This window comes from Monodelphis domestica, chromosome 2, assembly GCF_027887165.1.
Source record: "Monodelphis domestica isolate mMonDom1 chromosome 2, mMonDom1.pri, whole genome shotgun sequence".
Classification (NCBI taxonomy): Eukaryota; Metazoa; Chordata; class Mammalia; order Didelphimorphia; family Didelphidae; genus Monodelphis; species Monodelphis domestica.
The window spans coordinates 406,207,191-406,234,165 of NC_077228.1; the positions used below are offsets into that span (position 1 = coordinate 406,207,191).

Below are 26,975 nucleotides of genomic sequence, written 5' to 3' on the forward strand. Positions count from 1 at the left end.
TCTGAACATTAGAGTTATGATGCAACCTATGAAATAGAAGTAGTAAATGGAATATCTTTATATATCGCAGTTAAATTAAGAAGTGATACAGTTAGGAAAGCAGAGATATAAGGAAATTTCATTTCTACAAAGTGAATGAAAACAGACAAAAGCATTTCCCGAGGTTGTGAGTTTCTTTGGAAAAATCTCTTGCGTTAGGCCATGCTGCAAGTTGCCCTAATTTTTAGGATAGAAGTAGACCAGTAAGCTGAGTATTGAGGCTGCATATCACAGAGCCAATGACAGGTGGATCCTTGACTACACTTTCTGAACCTCTCCCTGATTTCTCATGATAGGCATATCCATGTCAGAGGTTTGATGATGCTGGCAGTTACCATGCAGGAGCCCCTGACAAATAGACTAAGCTTTAGACTACCTATGAATGTATTAGGTATTGGAAGAGCCAAAACATGAAAATATATATAGATTATATAGACTGAATATAGACTGAAAGAACATTAGAGATAGAAAGGCTCTTAAATAATTTAAGCCAACACCTTCATTTTGCAGATAAGAAACCTCAGAATTAGAAAACATGAATAACTTTTCTACAGCTAATTAGCAGCGGTGCTAGATTGGAAACAAATCTCCTGAATTCAGCCAAGTGGTTTTATTGCTCTTCCAGGTAATCTCAAAATAAGAGAAAACAACAGGAAACAAAAAATTCATGTCTATGAGAATTCAACTTGATATAAAGAATAAGGATAAGGGCTGGATTTATTATTTCATTGATAGAAGGAATTCTAAAATGATATAAGCTCCTTCTATCAAAGTAGATAGTTGCAACATAGTGTTTTAGAGTTAAAAAACTCAGAAGCCAGGCAGCTTGCCCAGAATCACACAGCCAGTATATATCAGATGCAGATCATGAACCTAGGACATATCAGTTTCAAGACTAGCTCATTAGCCACTATCCCATGCTTCCAATCAATGCTCAAAATGTAAATACCACATCCAAAGGGGAAAATAGCAAAGTACTCAGGAGAAAAAAACCAACCTGTTATGCCCCATCCCCTCTGCAAAAAGGTAGAGATTCACAAAGAAATTATTCTGCAGAATTCATCCTTTGTTTGACACTGGGAAAGCAAAAACTCCCACAATTCATTGAGGGTTTGCACATTCCTTAAAACAGAAATACCCTAATTTAGCTGACATTTCAGACACACACAAAAAAAGTGTGTTAATATTGGAGAATTCAGTAGATAGTATCCTGTTTAAAATGAAAATGACTCATGCAATGGAAAAACTAGGCTAGAATTTTGTTTTGACATGTTATCCATGACATTAAAAGTGAAATGAGCATAGTATATAAAAACAGATCTACAGGAATGAATATTTCATGGCTATTCAGTTCTCTGACTTTGTAGATATTTCATGGATATCTAGTTTTGGTGATATTACCAATAAAGCTGCTTAGATTTTCTTACCATGGGAGACATTCTTCCAAATTAAACAGTCCCCATTTGTGTAACTCAAGGAAATATAAAGACACAATGAAATCCAATTTGGTGGTAAATAACGGACTCTGTTCTGTTGCAAAGAAAACAGTACCATTCCCTTGAGATTTCAGTTGTCAAAAATGATTGTCCTGGTGGTAGTGATGATGGTATTTGCATTTCTAAACAGCACCATACTAATTACACACTCTTTTTATTACAACAACTCTGTAAGGTGGATAGTATAAAATTTTATTATACTTAATTTATAGATGAAGAAACTGAGAATAAGAAAGGTTAAATCACTTTTTATGATCATTCAAGTAGTAAGTGATGGAGCCAGGACCCACATGCAAGTCTTCTGACTGTAGCTAGAATCCTTTTTACAATTCCATATACTATCACCACAGTATACAATTATAGTGGCATATTTCACCCTCCCTGGGATACTATCTCAAACCCTCATGTTCCTTTTCCAAAAGTAGTACTCAATTCTGCCAGTGGCATTCCCCAAAATTAAAGAACTATCCTGTATAAGATGCTATTTTTTTCTTTCTCCAGTTAGGCATATAATGCAACTATAAAGGGCACATAGACAAATCAGTGATTTGGATGTTGCTATAAGAATTTATAATGATAAAATCATAAAATTTGGAGGAAGAGGACAGTCATTCTTTTGTGTATTTTTACCTAATAAGAAGATTCAGAAAAGAATTTTTCAGATGAGTAAATTGTTGAAAATAAAAGAACTATAAGAAAAGGTTAAAATACTTGAAAGGTTAGTCAGCCTGGAGAAGCCACAACTTGATAAGCAAAGAGTACATTTCCACAGAGGGCAAAACAAGAAAAAATGAGTTTAAAGGGGTTTCTCTTAGAGGTAATCTCATTCTCTTTTATGTCATAGTCATTTATATACTATAACAAATCTGGGCAGTATACTAAAAAGAAGAGATATCACCTTGCTGACAAAAGTTCATATAGTCAGACCTATGGTTTTTCTAGTGGCGATGTATGGCTGTAAGAGTTGGACTATAAGGAAAACTAAGCACTGCAATTTGACATTTATGGACTTTGATGCTGTTGAAGACTTTGAGAGTTCCTTGGACAGCAAGGAGATCAAATCAGTTAATATTTAAAGAAATTAATTCACACTGTTCATGGGAGGTCAAATACTGAAGCTGAAGCTTAAATATTTTGGCCACATACTAAGACAAGACTCACTGAAAAAGACCCTGGTTTGGGAAAAGATTGAAGACAAAAGGAAAAGGGGGTAGCTGAGATTCAGTCGGATAGATGGTGTTGGAAACAATGAATATGGCCTTGCATAGTTTTTGAGAGATAGTGGAGGATAGAAGGACCTGGTGCTCTATAGTCCATGGGTCACAAAAAGTCAGACACAACTGAATCACTAAACAACAACAAAATACTTGTATATATTTGATGGGAATCACCTCTAGGGCAGTCCTGATTTATAGCTGTGTATCTTCATCACAAAACTATGCATTGTAGGCACTTAATAAATGCATTTTTGAACTGAGTAAAATAAATGGTTTCCTGAAAGGAATCTTAAGCTTTCTGAGAGCAAGAATGAAATCATATACTCTTGTATCCCCAGTCCTCACATATCATGCTCACTAATTATCAAACTCATTGAAAAAAAAGAATATCATTTCCAATTGTCGATAAACCACCTAAGGTATAAAAAGTACCAGACAGAATAATGGACACACAATATCTGGCCATAAAACCTTGACCCACTTAACATTTCACTTTTCTCATCTGTTAATTAATTGGTTTTAACTGACTTCTCTGATTCCTTTCAACTCAAACCTTTAGCATAGGCTTAACGTTTCTGTTCAGAATTGGGACAGTCATGTTTAAGGAACAGCAAGGAAGCCAATAAGTAGAGGAGGGTAAGAAATAAGGAGAGTAGAAGGTTAGGAAGGGGCTTGGTTATAAAGGGCTTCTAAAGCAAGAGAATTTTCTATTTATTCCCAAAAGTAATAAGGAGTCACTGGTTTATTAAATAAAGGAGAAATATGTTCAAATCCATACTTTAGCAAGATTAATTTGACATCTAATTGAATAATGAATTGTAGTGGGAAGAAATGAGTCTGAGAGTTGTTGTGTCAGAGGAGAGAAGAGAGTATATGGAAAGTAATGTTATGAAAGTAGAAGAGGTAAGACTTGACAATAGATTGGATAAGGGGACGGGATGGTGATAGAGGAGTTGAGGATGACATACTGTTTTCCACTTAATCATATTCTAGTCTGCTTTGCTATTCTTTCACGGGTGTTAATTTTTTGTCGCAGATGCATTATAGATTCTTTGAGAACATTTAGTCGTGTCTTAATAATAAAGATGAGGATGATAAATAATAATAGCAAGCATTTATGTAACTCTTTGAGCTTCACAAAACATCCTCTGTCTCTGTCTCTTCCTGTATGATTTCATAATTGTGATTCTTTATTATGCTCCTTGGTGGCTAGCAGTAAGCTGGACACAGTAAGTACTTAAGCATTATTTGATGAATGATTGCTGCCCCATTGGGTGGAATGTACTAGGAAATATCAATGCTCTGCTTCAAACTGATACCATTGTTTCCTAACTTGATAAAATGGTTTACTTCTCATTATTAAAAGCAAAATGAAAATATGCATGCACAAACACACACTTGCTATAATTGCAATTCTTTCTTGGAAAACTTTTTCCAACTGGCATGTAAGACCAAGATCTTACAGAGATTAAAATACTACACTTGTTGTTACTGTTCAGTCATTTTAGTTGTGTCTAACTTTTCATGACCCCATTTTAGGTTTTCCTGGCAAACATCCTGGAGTGGTTTGCCCTTTCCTTCTCCAAATAATTTTATAGAAAATTGAAACTGAGGCAAACACAGGGTCACATAGATAGTAAGTGACTGAGGTTGGATTTGAACTCAGGTCTTCCTGCCTGCAGACCTGAAGTTCTAACTACTGTACTACACAGAAAGTGATAGAATTTTCTGAGATTTGCAACACTTGGTGAAGCTTAAGCTAGTAATTATTAATACAAATTAATTTTATTTTTATATTGATTCGTGCTGCAAAATCCATATGATTTCACCCAGGTGTAACAAAATAAATCTCTTTTCTATTTATTTGACATAGTGAAAAGAACATTATACCTAGATGCTCTTCTATCACCTGTGCAACTTCAGAAAAGTAATTTAATCTATCTGAGTCTCAGCTTCTTTATCTAGAAAACAAGGAAGATGGACTAGAAGAATTCTAACATTCCTTCTAACCCTAGAGATATGAGTTCATGATAATTGCTTAAAGCAAAAAATATTTCACATATGAAATGACTAAATTTAATCTGAATAGGTCCTCTACCTTTATCACATGACGCTTTTCCTGGAACACCGGGATCTTAAACATTTGGCACCAATATGTTGTGCCTTTATCTGGAATCAGCACCTGTCTTAATAGAAGGGAAGGGAAATATGAAAGTCAGACAACTTTCCCATGTAAACAAAAGCAATCAGTTCAGGAAATGCACTCCATTCCTTCAAAACTTACATCTCAAAGTAATATATAACTGCAAAGAAACTTACGTTTTTATTTCTCAAGTCAAAGTATGGTAAGGCTGCTGACAAAATGTTGCTTTTCTCTGGGTTCAACAATTTCAGACTTTTGGTTCCCCGATTAGATCCATGGTATATAGGACCTGATTCACCAATGTCTTCATGGTGATAGGCCCATATTACTCTCACTGTACTTTCCTAAATGAAAAGACCATCTTATGAAAATGAGTTTCAAACAAATCCTTTCCTCACAAATTAGCGGATTTTATAAACAAACCAAAAACTTTTTCAAAGCAAGATATTAAGCAAATAAAAGGCAAAAGAGTAATTGTGTATTATAATATCAATATTATAAAGATGAACAGCTTTGAAGGCTTTTATATACTGATAAAGAATGAAATAAACCAAACCAGGAAAATGATTTCTACAATAGCAATAATATCATAAGGATGAGAAATTTTGAAAGTAATAAGAACTCTGATCAATACAGTAACCAGTCATGATTCTAGAGGTCCAGTGATGAAGTATATTATGCACCTACTAAAAGAGAGGTAATAGATTTAAGATACAGACTGAAATATATATATATATATATATTAAGCACAGCCAGTAAGTAAATTTGTTTTATTTGAATATATATATATATATATACATATATACTTATTCCACAGAATCTGATTTTCTCTTTTTTTTTGAATGAGGTAAAGTTGGAATGGAGTGAAAATATATTTTTTCTTCTTTAAAAAATGGATTTTTTTTTGTTTTAAGAAAGCTTAAGTCATAAAGAGTTGCATATAATAATGAGAGATCAAGTAACTTGTCCAGGGTCATACAGCCAGTATATAGCAGAAGTAGAACTTGAACTCAGCTCTTCTAGGTTTTCAGCCCAGTTCTCTGTTCATTGCTTCTTAGAAGTACCATAATTAATCCCAAAACAGTGCTAGAGAAATTATACCATACCACTATTTTGATTTAAAAAATACATCATCAGATTATTTCAGTATAACTAGTATGATGTATGGGTAGCTAAGTGGTAAAATGGCTAGAATTCCATGTCTGGGGTCAGGAAGACTCATCTTCCTGAGTTCAAAACTAGCTTCAGACACTTAGTAGCTCTGTGATCCTGGACAAGTTACTTAACCCTGTTTGCATCAGTTCCCTCATCTGTAAAATGAACTACCGAAGGAAATAAAAATGGCTCCAGTATTTTTGCAAAGAAAACCCAAAAAGGGGTCAAAAAAGGGTCAAACATGCCTGAAAATTAATTAAAAAAAAAAAACAAGAAAAAAAGGCCAATGCATACCAAAATTCAAGTGGGAAAGGGTACAGGCCACATTTTTTCCCACATTCAAATACAATTGATCATTTTGGGGAGTAAAAAAACAACAAATCACATTTTATTTCAGTAATTCAGTCTGTTCTCACAAGAAAAAGCCCATGTAATTAATATACCAATCATCACCAAAGTTCTTGATAGGCTGCAAAGTATATAAAGTATTCATCAATAGAATATGAATGAAGCCATCAGTGGGACGACTTACTGAATGGTGCATACATGTAATTATTTTCATAAGAAAAATAAAATCTACCAGTCTGAACATTTCTGACTTAAGACAGTCCAACAAGGTCAAATAAATATCCTGTTTTGAACCAGCAAGGCTGGCCAAGGAAAAAAAGCAAGTGCTCAGACCACCCACACACAGTTATATTACTACTGCCAGCTGCTTTGTCATAAAAGCTTTGAAAGGAAATACAAAAGTATTTTCCTTTAAAATCTTGACTGTATTCCTTTCCTAACAAACAGAATTACTATAATTATTATCTCAATATTAGACAATGATCGCATTGTCTAGTGTATGAAGGTAATCATGACCACACATGTATTTTTGGTTCCACTTTGGTCCACTCTTAATTATGTTGTAATCAGGGGGTCAGCTGGGTTGCTCAGTGGATGGAGAGACAGACCTAGACACAGGAGGTTCTAGGTTCAAATCTGGACTCAGACACTTCCCAGCTCTGTAACCTTGGGCAAGTCACTTGACCCCCATTGCCTAGCCCTTACCACTCTTCTGCCTTGGAACCAATACACAGTATTGATTCCAAGACGGAAGGTAAGGGTTTAAAAAAAAGGAAAGCCCATATGGTAGTTGAAAGAATCTCAGGTGTTTTCAACTTAATTTCTAAATGTATATAAAGTCCTTTTATTGATTAGAAGAGAACTGAAAATGCAGAAGTTCCGCAGAGAAAGTTAACTGTCAGTTTTAAAATTCTTTAAAGGTTGCATAAAGAAGTAACTATACTCTAAAAGTTTTTATTTGAAGCTAATTGTATAATTCACTTTGAAAAATAAAAGAAAAAGCTGAAATTAGTTTTCTGTTTATTTAACAAGGAAATTTATTTCTACAATTTTCTTAATTATTATTTATATCATTCCAATAACAGTCTTCTAGGTGAAATATATTCAATCAGGCAGAAACACCAAATTCCATAAAATATTCATTTAAAAACCTTATTTAGGAACTGAGTATGACTGTTTTCAAAGGTTCTTATTGAAGGATTTAGTGCTTCCAAATATACCAAAATTCATTAAATGATGTGCATATGCATATATAAATTCAGATATAAAACTTCTTACCGTTATGCTTTTATCATTTATGTCACAAGTTTGTAGTTCCCTGGTAAATTCAATTATGGTGTGCGTACTGTTTTGCATGGCATAGCCTAGATGGTAATCCTGTTGGGGATCCTTCTTCAATTCTCTGTTTTTATCTGTAAAATAATCCTGTGGAAAATATAAAAAGGGGAAATTTTCTAAATCTTATTCCAGTGATATCAGAAATGAACTGAGCTCTCTTCCGGTCAAGATGGCAGTGTAGAAGCAGAGAAAGTTCAGATATTCCGGAAAGCAAGGGAACTAGGCCTACAGCCAAGAATAAAAAATACCCATCAAAACTGACTATATTCTTACAGGGGAAAGTATGGTCATTTAACACAACAGAAGAGTTCCAAGCATTCATAAATAAAAGACCAGACCTGAACAGAAAATTTGAAGTCCAACCACAGAACTCAAGAGAATCATCAAAAGGTAATTAAAAAAGAGGGGAAAAACAACAACAACAACAAAAAAGGTTTTTTTTTTAAGAGACTCAATAAGTTAAAATGATATGTATCCCTATAAGAAAAGAGGTCATTGGCAACTCTTAAAAACTGTTGCTATCACCTAAGCAGCTAGAAGAACTACACTCAGAGGGAACAGTGACAAACTGTATAGGATGAAAGGACAAGACATAAATAGGTATATAGATATATGCATGCATAAATACATATACATATTTATGTATATATATATACATGACTAAAGCTAAAAAAGAAAAGAGGTTATGACTAAAAGAAATGGGAAAAGAAACAAATGGGGGTAAATTTGTATGTCACAAAGAAGCTCATGGTGGGAGGGGGGAGAACATCGATACACTGGAAGGGTAAAGAAGTTGGAGACAGGAAATACTCAACTCTTACGTACTTTGAAACTGGCCCAAAGAGGGAAGAACAATCCAATCCATTGGGAAAGAGAATAGATTTGCGCCCTATAGGGGAGTAGAAGGGTAAAAAACAGACTGGTGGGGAGGGAAGAACTATATGAACATAACTACAAAACACTCGCCTCACAACTAAAACTAGACTTGAGCAATTGGAAAAACATTAACTGCTCATGGGTAGGACGAGCCAATATAATAAAAATGACCATCCTACCCAAACTTATTTATCTATTTAGTGCCATACCCATGGAACTCCCAAAAAATTTCTTTACTGATTTGGAAAAAACCATAACAAAGTTCATTTGGAATAACAAAAGATCAAGGATATCCAGGGAAATAATGAAAAAAAAAACACAAATGAGGGGGGCCTTGCAGACCCAGATCTCAAACTATATTACAAAGCAGCAGTCATCAAAACAGTTTGGTACTGGCTAAGAGACAGAAAGGAGGATCAGTGGAATAGACTGGGGGCAAGTGACCTCAGCCAGACAGTATACGATAAACCCAAAGATCCCAGGTCTTGGGACAAAAAGCCACTATTCGATAAAAACTGCTGGGAAAATTGGAAGACGGTGTGGGAGAGATTAGGAATTGATCAACACCTGACACCCTACACCAAGATAAATTCAAAATGGGTGAAAGACTTAAACATAAAGAAGGAAACCATAAGTAAATTGGGTAAACACAGAATAGTATACATGTCAGACCTTTGGGAGGGGAAAGACTTTAAAACCAAGCAAGACATAGAAAGAATCACAAAATGTAAAATAAATAATTTTGACTACATCAAATTAAAAGGCTTTTATACAAACAAAACCAATGTAACTAAAATCAGAAAGAAAACAACAACTTGGGAAAAAATCTTCATAAAAACCTCTGACAAAGGTTTAATTACTCAAATTTATAAAGAGCTAAATCAATTGTACAAAAAATCAAGCCATTCCCCAATTGATAAATGGGCAAGGGACATGGATAGGCAGTTTTCAGATAAAGATATCAAAACTATTAACAAGCACATGAAGAAGTGTTCTAAATCTCTTATAATCAGAGAGATGCAAATCAAAACAACTCTGAGGTATCACCTCACACCTAGCAGATTGGCTAACATGACAGTTATGGAAAGTAATGAATGTTGGAGGGGATGTGGCAAAGTAGGGACATTAATTCATTGCTGGTGGAGTTGTGAACTGATCCAACCATTCTGGAGGGCAATTTGGAACTATGCCCAAAGGGCGACAAAAGAATATCTACCCTTTGATCCAGCCATAGCACTGCTGGGTCTGTACCCCAAAAAGATAATGGACAAAAAGACATGTACAAGAATATTCATAGCTGCGCTCTTTGTGGTGGCCAAAAATTGGAAAATGAGGGGATGCCCATCAATTGGGGAATGGCTGAACAAATTGTGGTATATGTTGGTGATGGAATACTATTGTGCTCAAAGGAATAATAAAGTGGAGGAATTCCATGGAGACTGGAACGACCTTCAGGAAGTGATGCAGAGCGAGAGGAGCAGAACCAGGAGAACATTGTACACAGAGACAAACACACTGTGGTATCATCGAACGTAATGGACTTCTCCATTAGTGGCAGTGTAATGTCCCTGAACAATCTGCAGGGATCTAGGAGAAAAAACACTATCCATAAGCAGAGGACAAACTGAGGGAGAAGATACACTGAGGAAAAGCAACTGCCTGACTACAGTGGCTGAGGGGATATGACAGAGGAGAGACTCTAAACGAACACTCTAATGCAAATATTAACAACATGGCAATGGGTTCGAATCAAGAACACATGTGATACCCAGTGGAATCACGCGTCAGTTACGGGGGGTGGGAGGGAGGAAAAGAAAATGATCTTTGTCTTTAATGAATAATGCATGGAAATGATCAAATAAAATACTATAAAATTAAAAAAAAAAGAAATGAACTGAGCTCAAGAAAATTTGCAGGATCTAATCTAACTCAAGGTTCTTAGAAAAATCTTCCAATAAACCTTTTCTTCTGGTTCTCGCCAGAGGTATAGTCAGAAAATGTGACTTTAGAGATTGTCTTCATGCAGTATAGGAAATGAAATTGAAAAGAGGCTCCAAAATTGAACAGCTAGACAGTAAGTAGCTAATCCAGTATTAAAATTAAACTCTCATTATTCTGAAACAGTACTTTTCCATTGTACCACAAAGGAAAAGAACAGTAAAGAAAACCATCCATCCGTCCACCACTCCCACAGAAGACACAATTTTTCCAACTCTCTCTAAATGCAGAGAGGCCTTGCCTCTGCAGGAGATTAAAGAACTAATTATTTCTTTATATTCTGAAACTTTGTCATTGTACACAGTTGCTGAAATTATGCAAGTTGAGGGTAGAAATGTCATGGGAATAAATCAGGACATAGGAACTACCATCTCATAATATTTTGAAGTCTTCCATAGTAGTTTTATATCAGCATCATTATAACAAAAATAAAAATCATAACAGTAACTAGCATTTATTTATTTATTATTTATTTTTTTAAACCCTCACCTTCTGTCTTGGAGTCAATACTGTGTATTGACTCCAAGGCAGAAGAGTGGTAAGGACTAGGCAATGGGGGTCAAGTGACAACTAGCATTTATTTATAAAGGTTTAAGGCTCACAAAGTATTTGCAATACAAAATATGCTCAATTTTTAAAACGAGTCACTTCTATATTGCTATTTCTTTATGCCTCCTATTAACAGGGCTGAGATTAAAAAAAAAATCTAGAATCAGTATTCACTGATCATTTGGTGATCTACAGGGAATGACAAAATCTATTCAATCTACTGATAATATGAATTTGTGGGAAAAATAACATTTTCACTTTAAAAATTATATATACATATATAATTTGGAAAGCAAAAAAGAGTAAAGTATTAAATGATGACAATTACGATCACTTTTACTAATATTTAAATTTCCTTTTAAGAAATACTTCATTAACTAATCTTAGTGTTTTGCAAAATAAATGTGAATATTGGGGAAAGACTCTAATGTCAATAGCAATATCTAGCAATGTTTCATGAATTTTTAAAAAAAGTGGCCAGATGGCATTTTTATTTATTTTTATCTCTCTTAAACATTCTTCTCAAGAGGACAATATTTTTACTTATGTCTCCATCCTCTTTAAAATATGACTTCTAAAGATTTTGATATCTATATTTGATACTTTTATAGGATGACATCAAACTTCATGATGTCTAGTTCTGACTGGAGAATATTATAATTTAAAGAGGTATTTTTAAACCATTTAGTCCAACCCCTTTGTTTTACAGACATGGAAAATGAAATCCTAAGAGTTTTCTTGACTTGCTTACTTTCACATAGGTAATAGGTTTCAAAGCCGATACATAGACGTGTCATAGTATCATAGATTTAGAACTAGAAGCAACCATAGAAACCATGTAGCCTAATCACCTCATGGGGCAACTAGGTAGCACATTGGAAGGAGTGACAGGCATGGAGTCAAGCAGACCTGAGTTCAAATCTGCACAGATGCTTCTTTGCTGTAACTTGGGTAACTTAACCTTATTTGCCTCCATTTCTCATGTGGAAAATGAGCTAGGAAAAAAAATGGCAAGCTCATTAAGTGTCTTTGCTAAGAAAGCCTCAAATGGGGTCATAAAGAGTTGGATATGAATGAAATGAACAAATAATTACTTCATTCTACAGATAGATAAGGTACGTACCTAAGGCTGAAGACAAGGAGATTTGCAGAGCAAATTCAGGACTTGAACTCAAGTCTTCTTCAAGTCTTCTTCAGCCAGAGGATCTGACTGAAAATTCAGCCATCCTTACACTTTATGACAGTTCTTTATTTTATTGAGAAATTAGCTTGCTTGTTCTGCACAGAATCTATATAATCTTTATAAAAAGAGCCTTCATTAACCCTAGCTGTGGGCATGTTTATAAATATATGTAGAAAAGTAAAATTAACACAACTTTTATACTCTCCTTTCTACCCATCAGATGGACAAAATTGCCAAAAAAGGAAAAAGAATTATTGGAGATACTTCGGTTTAAGACACATTAATACACTGTTTTGTAGAGCCATGTCTTGGTCCTGACATTATAGAAAGCAGTATGGAAATATACCCTAAAAGTTACTTAACTGTACATACTATTTGAACCTGTGATCCCACAACTAGACATATACTACAAAGAAATCTAAGAGAGTACAGATCTACATTTACAAAATTAGTTGTAAAATCAGTTCTAGGAAAGCATTGGAAACAAAGTAGAGATTCATCAATTAGCCAAGCAAATTGTGGTATGTGAATGATATGAAATATTATGAGGTAAAAAATGACAAGTGGAACAAATTGAGAGAAATCTGGAAAGACTTGTATTTTCTGATGCGGAATGAAGTGAGCAGGACCAGGAGAACAAATTCTATAATAACCACAGCATTTAAAAGTCAGTCAATCAGTCAAAAAAAATCAAATAAGCAAAAACATTTATTCAGCAGCTACTATTTGCCAGGCACTTTGCTGAGCACTTCAAAGTAAATTCAAAAAGTAATTCAAAGTAAGAATATGGACAGACCCTGCCTTTAAGGAGTTTATGATCTAATGGGGAGAAAATGATACACAACAGGAAGCCAAAAAACAAGGGGAATGGGGATTTCACCTAATACCAGAAGATAATGGAAATTTCTAGAGAAATCCCAAAACAGTGTTGCTAGTAAAGACAAAATCCATGCTGAGTCTCCTTTTTAAAAATAGGTCCTAAAATTCATAGCCCTAATGTCCAGACAAAGGGTTCAATCAGAGGGGCAGACAACACAGATAACATATATCAGGGAAATTTAACCTTGCAGGATGATTAGAATTCCCAGAGAGTTTCCCAGAGAAGGAAAGCATGATAGAAGAATCCAAAGAAGTCCAAAAATACAGTTTTTGCTAGAAATTTTTAGAAATTCTAATCAATGTTTTGACCAATTACTACTCAGAGGATGGATGATGAGGCATGCTACTCACTGCATAATAGGGAGGCAGAGACCATGGAGAGTATATAATATATATATATGACATATATATTTCCATGTCCATGCACACACATTCACACACAGAGAGACATGGGTTCATTTTGCTTAATCTTGCTTATTGCTTATAATGGAGAATTTGCTTAATGAGAGGGATGGGGAATTTGGGAAGGAGGAACTAAGAATAGTGATAAAGGAAGAAAAGAGAATCATTTTAGTATTTTTAAAAGCATGGAAGAGAACAGGGAAGGTTTGGAAGGAAGCAGACAAGCAGGAAAGCTTTGAAATAGCCATGTTGATTTAATATATTCTTTTCTAAAGATAGAAGTTATATGTGTTAAATAAATGTTTTCACATTCAATTCTCTTTTACTGATACCTGTATATGGAAATGTTTGCACCTGGTTGTTATGGATAAGTTTAGAATAACAAAAAAGTAATTGAAAAAAGAAACGTATAGGGCCATAAAGACAACATTAAATAGCACAAAATGTATGTTTCATTTGCCCTCTCCATACCTCCCCATAAAACCCACAATTATTCTGTGACTTAATAAACATTCAAAGCAATAGTTCATGAGCCCCCACCAATGGATTTGCTTTTACTAGACAACTGGGCACATTAGTTCAGAGGCAAAGATGTTTAATCAAACAACAAATAAAGTGAAAAAAAATCCCTTCATTCATGCAAATAAACTGTATACTACACTAGAACTTATCACACCACCATTGAGAATAAACATATAGGAAACTATGTGGTCATGTTATATGTACAGAAGGCACATGAATGACCAAGACACACATATAACTAGGGCATTTCACACCTCCGATGATGCAGAACTGCCAACTGTCAACTAATAACCCCATTAAAATGGCATCCATGGGTGAGCTGTTTCTCCTAGGAAATACTCCCCAGGCTCTATCAATTTGTCTCTCCTGGAGATTTCCACTGGTTTCATGGACACCCAAATGCTCTCTGCTACTATCTGCTAGACCTTAAGTGTCTATTCTCTGTAGGGCCATTAGCTATTCTATTCATGTAAAGCATAAAGTAGTTAGACCAATTTGTCTCTGGTAGAGAGAGTTATGGCTCTTTAAGGCCATAGCCATTGACTATCAATTTTTACATGTGATCAAAAAAACCAACAAATATCAGCAGAATGTTCCAGGTGAAATAATGATAGGGTTTTGGGGAATTGAATTAGATGTTACAATGTAGGGCCACTAGCAGAAGAATAAACTTTGAGAAGGCTATCTGTGGCTGACAAACTAAGATTAAATCTGTCTTCTTCACTACTTTTCTTTTGATACTGACTTGAAATCCTTGGTCTCAGGTAATTTTGTGATTTAATTTTTTTTCAATACAAATGTGTTAATATGTATCCACAAAAATCTATTTCAGAGATTCTAATTGTTCCAAATTCACACACACACACACACACACACACACACACACACACACACACACACACACACCACTGTAGAGGCTCTATTAAAGAACATCAACTGCATCCTAAGGTACTCTTTTATTAGCATGCAAATAAGCTAAGAATAAATATATAAAATAAGGGTAGCATGCAAGAGGTCTTCACCCTTCAATCTAGTTTCACATCTTTGCTAGTCTGCCAGCAAAAGAAATCCCTATCATTATGTATTAAATTATGCCTGCCTATTACAAATTTCCTTGGTCTTTCTACATTATATTAAAGTTTAAATACATAGTTTTCATTTTATTTGGCAATCAGTAAGTAGTAGACACATAGTGGTGCAAGTATGAATGTGCTGGTAACAAGTCACTCCCAAAAATGTATGAAAAAGTTTTAATTCTAGTGTGTATAATAATATCTTCTCCATCACTTGTTAAAGTCCAGACAATCAATAAAACAGTGAGTCATGTCCTTAAATCACTGACCAAAAAAAATGAATACATTAGTTAGTAAATTATAGCAATAATAAAAACAAATTAAATCCTTTAAGGAGAAGAAAGATAAAAGGAAGAAATAAACTTCAGAGATAAATGAATAGGATTAGTCAGAAATAAGTGATTTAGGTGGTAGCGATCATTTTTTTTTTGCCACCATTATTTGAGATCTTCAAGTACAGCCTGGATTGGTCAAGAATGTTTCAGATGGGATTCTATATGGATATGGTCTTTGAACCAAATTACCTCAGAGGTCCTTTCATCTTTAATATTATATGAATTGTCTAGTGTCATATAGGCAATATAAGTCAGAGGAGGGAGTGAGTCAAGGTCTTGATTTGAGGTCAGCTATCTGTGTTAAGTCAATTCTATTCTTTTTTTAAACCTTTTACCTTCCATCTTGGAATGAGCACTGTGTATTGTTTCCAAGGCAGAAGAGCACTAAGGGTTTAGGCAATGGGAGTTAAGTGACTTGTCCAGAGTCACACAGGTAAGAAGTATATGAGGCCAGATTTGGCTCTCAATATACTGAAACATCTACTTTCCTCCAGTTAATTTATTCTTATTAAATTTAAACTTATTAACTTCATTCCATGGCTTCCAGCTTTCAAGATCTTTCTGGATTCTAATTCTGTTATCCAATTACTTAATTCAATTGAATAGACATTTATTAAATATCTACTATATAAAGTAGTCTGCTGTATGTTGGAGAAACAAAAACAAATAGTCCTTGCTTTTTGAAGGTTCTAAATTCTACTCCTAGCTGCCCATCACTTGGAAAGATGGTAAATATGCCATAAGTATACCATCTATGCTTGCACCCAAACCTCTGACATTAAAAATATTGAGCTGAATCCACATGTTATCATTATTAATGGGAATCTGACTTTAAGACACTTCAATATGTTTTATCTTGAAGAAATCAAAGGGTCACTTCATTGAGGCTACTCTGACTATGACTTATAGATTGTAAGAATTAAAGGACACCTTAAGGGTCATTTAATCCAACCCTCTCATTTTACAAAATAAGAATCTGAAGATGGCAAATGCAAAATGATTTATCCAATATCCAACATAGTAAATTAATGGAGAAGCTGGGACTCTCAACTCCAGATTCCTGATTCAATGATCCAAATAAAATCCCAATATACAAAATATGGATATTTTGCCAATAAGTCCAAATGGTCACATGATAATAATATTGTCTTTACTTTTCTCCATCAAGATGAAAACAGGTGATGTCTGATAAGGTTTTTCTAGGATTTCTAGCATCTTGTTCCTTGTCTATGTTCCTTAAAACTTAAGTACTTATAATGACCAGAGAAAGCATTTATTTATTGTACTTGAATTTTCACTGTAGAGAGTTTTCTGTAATGTGACCTACAAAGGATTCTTTGTATAGAATGGAAGGTAGTGCTTGACAGGGCTGGCTGAAGAGTCCTCCTCAATTCACTCTGCAAACAGCTGAGAGCTCAGCATCTAAAAAGACAGAAGCCAGTTATTTGAAAAGCATTATAATTACTTAACCATCAGTCAGGAGCAATGGGGTTCCAAGGGGAGAAATGTTACTGAAATAGCTGATTCCTCAATATTTAGTGAAAAAAATTATTAAATTAAGATTAGATTTTAATGTTTTACATAACAAACACTAAATGATCAATTCTATGCTTGTTATGTTTTCAAACAATTTGAGTGTTATTGTATAGACAGTTCTTTAGACTTTTCCTATGAACGCAGGATATTTCCACAAAACACAAAATATTCAGATACAAAGTAAAAAATTCACCGAAATGAGTCAAGAGATCAAGCTCTTTAAAGACCACACTTGGGCTAAAATTTGATGTTAGTTTTAACCAAACTGAGTGATGTTATTGTTTTTGTTAACTGGGCAAATTGAGATATATACCTTGAAACTATTCATCTCATTCAATTCTATTTTATTAGTTCCCTTATGTTCACGCCTAAAACTCATTAACAGAATAACAGACAGTTCACTGCCACAGGCTTCCTAAAGCAGTTTTCTCCTCCTTTCTGATTTTCTTTTGGCTTTATTAGATTGTAAGTGGATTCTCCTTAATACTTTCAGATTTAGTGTTTTGTTTGTTCATCTTAAAATGAATCTCCCCACTTGTGGTCTGTCATGTTAAAACACTGGTCCACATAGAATTGAGATGTAGAATACAAGGTCTCTTCCCAACCCTTACTTTTACATAACTGTTGATCTTTTTTTTTAATTGTTAAGTGGCTTGCCCAAAGTTGAATATATATTAAGTAGAGAGCCAAGATTTGAATTTAGGTCATCTAAAACCATGTTCCAAATATTATTTCTCCTTCATCACACTGCCTCTCTACCATCACCTTTCCAGCAATGCACCAAAGACTATGCCTCAGCTTCAAAGGAGCATAAAATATGGAAGTTGAACCCAAGACCTCACATGAGACTTTAATATGTCACAGTGACTGAGTCCCTACTTCCCTTTGCAATCACCGGAGGATAGTATTGTAATAGACCTCTTCATTACATACTTTAGAAAGTATGTAGAAAGAGAAATTAAATCAGAAATTTCTTCTTAGTTAGAAAAGAAAGCAGGGCAGAATATGTACTTAGCACCCCATTAATGGATGAGTTGAATTCCAAAGTTTGTTTTCTAGTTAGTTATTTTGTCATCTGAAATATATTTTCCCATATAAATAATGTCACAATTGGTTTTTTACTACTATACCCTAAAAATTTGAGGTGCCTTAAAACAACTAATTGACTTTTCATGTGACTTAAATGATAGTATTATATTAACATTACCATTCTAAGTTTTGGGTACTACAAACAGAAAGTCTCAGTGTAAGGGTAAGGTTGGCAAAGAAAAGAAAACAGGGAAGCAAGATGGAAGAAAAAGTAAGGATTTCTTCCCCCTTTCCCAGATTTAATATCAAACTAAGATAAAATTTTGTAATTTGTGAAATTTGTCTTTGACATCCCCTTCTTATTTATTTATTTTTTTATTTTAGTTTCCCCCTCTACTCAGGTAGAATTCATTATAGCATTTCAACCATGCCTGCTTTATTCCCCAAACTGATACATATTCCAAAATTGCTTATGTCCTTTTCTGTCACAATTTAAATTCCATTCTGAGGGAACAGATCCATCATATTAAAGAAATTCAAAACTGTAATGAATGAAAGATGAAATGACTTAGGAAACAATGGTTTGATTTTCTAAGTATATTGATCTATTAGGCAATGCATACCAATTGACCAATAAATCGGGACAAGATCCTTTCCTCAATTTAGGGCTGGACCATGGAGACCAGGAGAAGGCAGACTTTTATATAATAAAAACAACTAATCAAAAAGACCAATTAACTAAAAGAAACAATGCTTAGGTGATATGATTTCTAATTATAGGAAAGATTAAGGACTTTCCAAATTGGGTGGGAGAGAGTAAACAGGTACAATCCCTGAATTCAAGAAAACTCTCTACAGTGAATTCAAGAAAAGAGGTGTCCCATTCCTCTCAAGTGACTATAAACAAAGGAACATGGAAATAATAGGGGTCCAGTTTTCAGATAAAACATATGAGTTGTTAGAGGTGTACAGTTATTATTATTATTTTTTTAATTTTAAATTTAGAACCCTTACCTTCTGTTTTGGAATCAATACTGTGTATTGGTTCCAAGGCAGCAGAGTAGTAAGGACTAGGCAATGAGGGTCAAGTGACTTGCCCAAAGTCACACAGCTAGTAAGTGTCTGAGGCCAGATTTGAAGCTAGGACCTCCCATCTCTTGGTCTGGCTCTCAATCCACTGAGCCACCCAGCTGCCCCTAGAAGTGTACAATTTTGAAAAAAGTCCTTGCATCAATATTAAGTTCTGAAAGCATTTCTGATCAACATAACCGAGGTCCTTGGTGAAGGGTCTCTAGACAGCAGGTATAGGATATCTAGTTTCCCAGCCTCTCAGGGCTAGGTTCAAACAACACAGTAAGATTTTCTCCCAGTTCCCAGGATTGAATAAAGTTTTCTCACAAGAGAAAATTTGAACTAGATCCATAATTGAATTAAAAAGGAACTGAACTAGCTCTAGAATTAAGTCACAAGATGGAGTCACTGTGGTTCACTCAATTACCACAATTAGCCACTTGCTGTTCTAATCCCCTCAATTCCCTTGATTTCCTCAAAAACTGAAGCTAATAAAGAGATCCAAGCAGCCAAAAATGATCAGCAGGCATGTGGAGATCATCAGGGAGGAGATACAATGGGGCTAAATCTAATTAGATAATCAAATTTTTGCATAAGCATCAGCTTCAATAGACTTCTGTTTATTTCTCTTTTTAGGGGTTGCCAAGAATACACTATCAGCCAATTAAAAGCTGTAATCTAGATTTTGTTGTCCTATTTAAAAAAATTTAAAAAAAAAGGTTCCAGGGGCAGCTGGGTGGCTCAGTGGATTGAGAGCCAGGCCTAGAGATAGGAGGTCCTAGGTTCAAATCTGGCCTCAGACACTTCCCAGCTGTGTGACCCTGGGCAAGTCACTTGACCCCCATTGCCTAGCCCTTACCACTCTTCTGCCTTCGAGCCAATACACAGTATTGACTCCAAGAGGGAGGGTAAGGGTTTAAAAAAAAAAGGTTCCTAAATAAACTCCCTTCCCTACCAATAAGCCCTCATGAGAAGCAGGATTGCATAGTGAATAGAGAAAGAGAGCTGGCCTCAGAGTCAAAAAAGCTGCTCTACATATTTGGTCTTTGTACTGACTGTGTGCATAACATACTATGTACTGACAAGAGTACTATCCCCTTGTCAACTCTTGTCAACTCTGTAAAACTGTAAAAGTCCCAGAGAAGGTACTAACTTCCATAAATAGAAGTTTCCTCCACAGAAATTCTCTATATCAATGAAATCATAGAACCAATTGCAAAAATATAAGCCAAGAGCAAAAAGAAAACAATAGACTCATTTCAAGTAAATATAAGGCAAAACAAATTTAGCAGTAATATACAGAATTTACAATTTGAATATCTGCTAAGACCAAGTAATACTGAAGATGCACAAAATCTAAGTGGCTTCTTTCCTAAAGAAGAAGATAACATGGGAGAAAACATTTCTACTCTCTAAATTATCAAATCAGTTAAACATTTATTAGGGGCAGCTAGGTGTTTCAGTGGACTAAGGGCCAGACCTAGAGATGGGAAGTCCAGTACCGAGTCTAAGGGTTAAAAACAAGCATTTATTATTTGCTTACAAAATGCCTGCCACAGTGCTAAATTCTGAGATTATAAATACCAGTGAAAAGAAAGATGGTCCATGACCTCAAAGAGCCCAATTTAAATTATAATTATAATATTGTTTTATTTATATCTTCTGATGATTATATCATTATGTCAATTATCTCTTCTTTAACTCTTCTTAGAGTTATCATATATAGTAAATAGTATATTTAAGACAAAAAAAACAAAAGAAAAAGAAGAGGTGGGGGAAGCACAACTGATTAATACATTGAAAAAGTCTCAAATGGTATGTAATATATAACACTTGTGGATGTAGCTATCCTTCCTCAAAAGATAGCAATTTTATTTATATAATTCCAAACTCCTTTCCAAAATGGTGGTACCATTTCACAGCTCCATCAACAATATGGTAGTTGATATCAAGCCACTCCTTAATTGTTAAATGGTCAAGTGATATGAATAGGCAGTTTTCAGATGAAGAAATCAAAGCTGTCAATAATAATATGAAAAAATGTTCTAAATCCCTCCTGATTAAAGAAATACAAATCAAAATCCCTCTGAGGTACTACCTTACACCTAGAAAATTGGCCAATATGGCATTAAAGTAAAAGAATAAATGTTGGAGGGAATGTAACAAAATAGGGACACTACTTCATTGCCAGTGCAGTTGTGAATTGAATCAACCATTCTGGAAGACAATTAGGAATTATGCACAAAGGGATTTAAAAGAATCCATGCCCTTTGATATAGGAATATCACTACTAGGTTTGTATCCCAAAGAGATGGAAAAAATGGGGATGGACCTCTTTGTATAAAAATATTTATAGTTGTGCCTTTTGTTGTGGCAAAAAATTGGAAAATGAGAGAATGTCCCTCAATTGGGAAATGGCTAAACAAATTGTGGTATATGGTGGTGATGGAATACTATTGTGCTATAAAGAATGGTGAATTGCTTGATTTCATTAAGAATTGGAAAGACCTACGTGAACTGATGCAGACTGAAATGAGCAGAACCAGGAAAATATCATACACAGTAACTGAAACTGTGGGACAATTAAATGTAATGGACTTTGTAAATGTAATAGCAAAGCAATGATCCAGGACAATCCTGAGGGACTCATGAGAAAGAATGTTATCCACATCTAGAGAAAGAATTGTGGAAGTGGAAATCCAGAAGAAAATATATTATTTCTCACTTACTTATATAGGTATATGATTTGGAGTTGTGGTTTTGTAATAATTACAAAAATGAATAATGTGGAAATAGATTTTGAGTGATAATACATGTATAACCCAGTGAAAATGCTTCTCAGCTCAGGGAGGGAGGAGGGAAGAGGGGAAGAAGACAACATGAATTGTTTAACCATGGAAAAATACTTAAAAATAAAATTCTATTAAAAAAAACAATATGGTAGTTGCCTATTACTCCATAATCATCCCAATGCTAATTGTTGCCATTTTTTGTCATTGCCAATTTGCAGAATGTGAGGTAAAACTTCAGGATTGTTTGGACTTATATTCCTTTAATTATTAGTGACTTGAAAGATTCTTTCTTATGGCTGTGAATACTATGCAATTCTACTTTTGAGAATTGTTCATTCATATTTATGTGCTTACAAATTGTTTATATGTCTTGGTTATCAGACCTCTATAAGAGAAATTTGACACATTTTTTTTATTTGGCCATTTTATTTATAATCCTAGGTACACTAATTTTGTCTGGTAAAAGCTTTTCATTATCATGTAATTATCTTTTTTACCTTTTTATGTTTGTCTCTCTCTATTGTTTACAAAAGAATACATCTCATTCCCATAGCTGTGAGAGGCATGTAATCTGCTTTTCTTCTAATTTCTTTACAGTAAGTTTTTTTACTTATTCCTTTTATTTTTAATTACATGTAGAAAATTATTTTCAGAAATTGTTTTCTGACATTTTGCATTTAAGATTCTTTCCCACACCCCCTCAACTCTTCTCTCCCTAAGATGGTAAGTAATCTGATAGAAGTTATAACAGTACTATCATTAAATACATATTTTTATATTCTCCATCTTGCAAAAAAACATATTTCATATGCAAGAAAAAACTGATGAAGGAAATAAAATGAAAAATGGTATGCTTTGATCTACATTCTCCAAAAGTTTCTTCTATGGCTGTGGATAACATTTTTCATCATCATTCCTTTGGTGTTGCCTTGAATCCTTGCATTGCTGATAACAGTTTAGTGCTTCACAGTTGATCATAATGTAATATTTCTGTTACTATATACAACGATCTTCTGGTTCTTCTCACTTCACTATGGATAAGTTCATATAAGTCTTTCCAGGTTTTTCTAAAATTGTCCTGTTCATCATTTCTTATAGCACAATTAGAGTATGATCTTTCATTTTAAGATTGAGTTTCTATTTAGAATGAATTATGGAAAATTATATAAGTACTCAAACTCAACAAAATAACCATAAAAGTATTATGTATGTTGTATTTTTATTTATTTTGTTAAACATTTTCCAATTGTACTTTAATCTCTCTCAAGGAGATCAAAATCTAACACCATAACAAAGAGTAAGTCTTAGATAAAAACAAAAACAAGAGGATCTTTGGAAGACATATTTTGCTAATTAATTATCCTTTGATGATGATAGAGTTCTGAAGATACCCATCATGGTATCTCTATATTATAATCTAAGCAATTTGTCCTTGTAAAGTTACTTGTCATTGTATATTTGTGTTTTATCTTTTATGTTTCTCTAAACTCCTATGTTTTACCTTCAGAGTTTCCACATAGCTCTTGCTTTTCATAAAGGATGCTTACAAACTCTCTATTCCAATTAAAAAAAAATTCTATTGTAACATTGTATTCAATTTTGTTGGATAAGTTATTCCAGGATGTGAGTGCACATCCTTTTTTAGGAATATTATATTCCAAGCTCTCTGTTCCTTTATAATAGTGGCTAGTAAATTGTGTATGATCCTGAATGGGGAACCTTAGCACTAGAATTCATTCAGTCGGCCTGCAGTATTTTTCCTTTAATTTAGAATCCCTGTATTTTGGTTATAATGTTCTTTTTAAAAAAAAAAAACTCTTGTGTTCCATCTTGGAATCAAAATGATTCCAAGATGGAAGGGGTAATGGCTAGTTAATTGGGATTAAGTTACTTGCCCAGGGACACACAGATAGGGAGTATCTGAGACCAGATTTTAACCCAGGACTTCCCATCTCCAGGCCTGGCTCTCTACCCAATGAGCTCGTTACCCCGGTTACATTTTTAAAAGTTTTCATTTTGATAGTTCTTTCAGGAGGTAACTGATATATTCTTTCTATTTCCATTTTGCCTATGGTTATATGAGACCTGGGCAATTTTATTTTATGCGTTCTTAAAATATGACTATGCTATTTTTCTGTGTTTGAGTACTCCAATACATTTTTGTAAAACTCTTACCTTTTGCCTTAGAATCAGTACTATATATTGTTTCCAAGGCAGAAGAGTAGTGGTAAGGGCTAGGCAGTGTGGGTTAAGCAACTTGCCTAGGGTCACACAGCTGGGAAGTGTCTGGGGTCAGATTTGAACCTAGGACATCCCATCTCTAGGCCTGGAACTCAATCCACTGAGCTACCCAGCTGCCCCTGCACTCCAATTTTTTATTTTAATTTTTTTCTCCTCAATCTGTTTTATAGGTTAGTTGTTTGGGGTATTAATGAATTGATGACAAATTGGATGGATTTTTTAGTAAAGTACTTCAGAGATAAGGATGAGATACCTTATATACTTTTTTTCTTTTTTTCAGTTTCGACTTTGTTTTAATATTTCTTGTTGTCTCATAGCTTTCTCTGGTTCATTTTAATTTTCAGTGTTAGTACCTTGGACAAAGTTTTGTACCTCCTGTACCATGCTATTAATTTCCTTTCCCATTCTTTCTTCTATAATTCTCATCTCTTTTCTATTTTTTATTCTATAACACATTTAATTTATAAAAAGAGATAAAAGCAAACTTTTGCTGCTCCCAAAATAGTATGATCCAGGGCAACATCTGATTATTTCTCCCCTGTTCTGGGCAACACAGTAGGTATCTGCTGTACTTAGCCTCCATCAGCCAACTGGGAAGCTCTAATGGCTCAGAGTGACAGATCTACAGGGATTCCTGCCCTACTTGTTCCTCTTCAGGTTTCACAATGAGCTACAAGTTGAAACAGATACCTTGTTCTGTTTGGGGGGTCAGAGCCACACTGTTGCTACTTGTTTTTGAATTGGTTCCTCTCTTGGTACACCCATCCAGGGCTTCTGATCTTATTTCATTATGCCCTAAAACAGTTCCTATTTCAGGGTCCCATAAAGGTCTAAGACATCCACTTACTCTACCTAATATACATAAGTCAGTATTGCTGGTCAGACACTGTCTATAGTGTCCACAGAGATTTTGACCTGTCTACCTATACTGACTTGGACTAAAGAAAGTTATTCCATCAAGATTCATTCTGGTGTTTTTTAAAGAGCTTTTGGTTGGACTTTGTGTAGAGTTGGGGTATGTTCTTGTACTGCTTCCTACTACTCTGTCATATGACTCTAATGCCCCTAGTGTGGTTTTCTCATTAGATTTCTTGATCATTATTTGGTATGAGTGTAAACTTAGTATTTTGTTGGAATATGAATGTGGGAACTGGACAGTTCAGGGAACCATCTTGGCAACACTGCAATCTATAGTTTAAGAAGTTGGTTGGAACACTGAGGTATTAAATGACTATAAAGATAATTATATGTCTACCCTTTGGTTAAAAATTTTACAGGTTTAGTATTGGGAATGTATGGCAGTATACAAGTATACAGTTTAGTGAGCTTCAAGTTCATTGAGCCAACATTATAATATGGCAGTAAGTCAAGAAAAAGACCATGATGCTCAAAGGTACATTAAGAGAAGAATATCATCCATTACAAAGGAAAGCTAGTTTCGAAGCACTCTGCTCTGTTTCCACCCCATCTAAAATACTGGGTCGAGTTGTTGTTACTATAGTTTAGGAAAAATCTAGAAAAACTAGAATATGTCCAGAAGAGTGTGGTCAGGATAGTAAAAGTCCTGGAGAACATACCAGAAGAGCAACTAAAGATTCATATTAGAGAAAATAAATATATTGTTGGTAAAGAAACAAAAACTAAGTCTATCCCTATCATTATTTCCCCTAAGATTATTTCTGCTTTTATAACTTTCTTACTTCCTCTATGTCTGAACCCACAAATTCTCAAAAAATATTCAAATTGTTTAAGGCCTTCCCCTTCATAATAGCTACCAAACACAGTTCTTCTAATATCTTAAAAAGATATTGATAAATTCACATTAATAGAATTTAGCCCAAAGTTATTTAGAATGTATATGTTGCTTTCTTTAGTTAAACCCCTTTAGATTGGATAAAACTAGACTTCTCTTATAAATTCTCTTTTAGAATGAATGAATATTATTTTAGAAAGGTTCCAATGTATTTACAATGAAAAGATCTTCCTTGAAAAGGAAGATTGACTTTCAAGTTATTAATGTCATAAAGAGTTATTAGTACCTACATAAATAAATACAAATGATAAAAATCATTTACATATAATTTCTGGCTAACATAGTCACTTTTATAAGAGAATGTTACCAATTAATAAAACAATTTGAATAAAAGATTTAAAAGATAAAAGTTAATTGTATCTTTAATATATGATAATTTCATGTAATTTCCTTAATCTTATATTTTAAATGCTTGAATATTCCATCTTTCACCACAATACCACTATCCCTCAATTATCTAGAAGTATATTGTTCTGTAATAAAATTTAATTTTTGAGGTGTGTCATAAAAGCGTTATTCCTAAAACTGGTTTTAATGGTATGTTTTACTTTCTAACCCATTATTCTCTTTTAAAAAATTGACATATGAACTATAAAACTGGGGTCCGTTCTACAAGTAGACATTAGTAGATGCTGACATATAGCTAATGTCCATCACATGGAAATGGAAAGAACATAAGAAATATTAGCCTTGATTATCTGAGGCCCTGAAGAGAACTTTTGTTAGACTGGTTTTCATACACTATAGCTTTTTTTTTCTCTCCTTTGCACTCAAACTCTAGAGATATTTTCTGACTGATGTTGGGAAAAACAGAGTGGAGGATAAACTCTTATGGGGGTAATAAAAGCTGTAAAGAGATTCTATTGGGCCTTGGAGAATGTAAGCACAGCTGCTGTAGGAACCTTAAGGAAAATGTTACCATCTGTCATCATATATTTCA

General features: G+C 34.2%; 1 protein-coding gene across 2 annotated transcripts in view; it reads right to left on the reverse strand.

Annotated features, from left to right (window-relative positions):
• The window catches only part of MOXD1 (monooxygenase DBH like 1), a 130,513-nt gene that overhangs the window by 87,175 nt on the left and 16,363 nt on the right, over positions 1-26,975 (reverse strand). For both annotated transcript variants that reach the window (XM_056818797.1, XM_056818796.1), the window contains exons 3-5: positions 7,677-7,823; positions 5,072-5,239; positions 4,851-4,934 (exon numbers count right to left, since the gene is read on the reverse strand). In XM_056818797.1, coding sequence (XP_056674775.1) covers positions 4,851-4,934; positions 5,072-5,239; positions 7,677-7,823 — 399 coding nt within the window. The remainder of the gene's footprint in view (positions 1-4,850; positions 4,935-5,071; positions 5,240-7,676; positions 7,824-26,975) is intronic.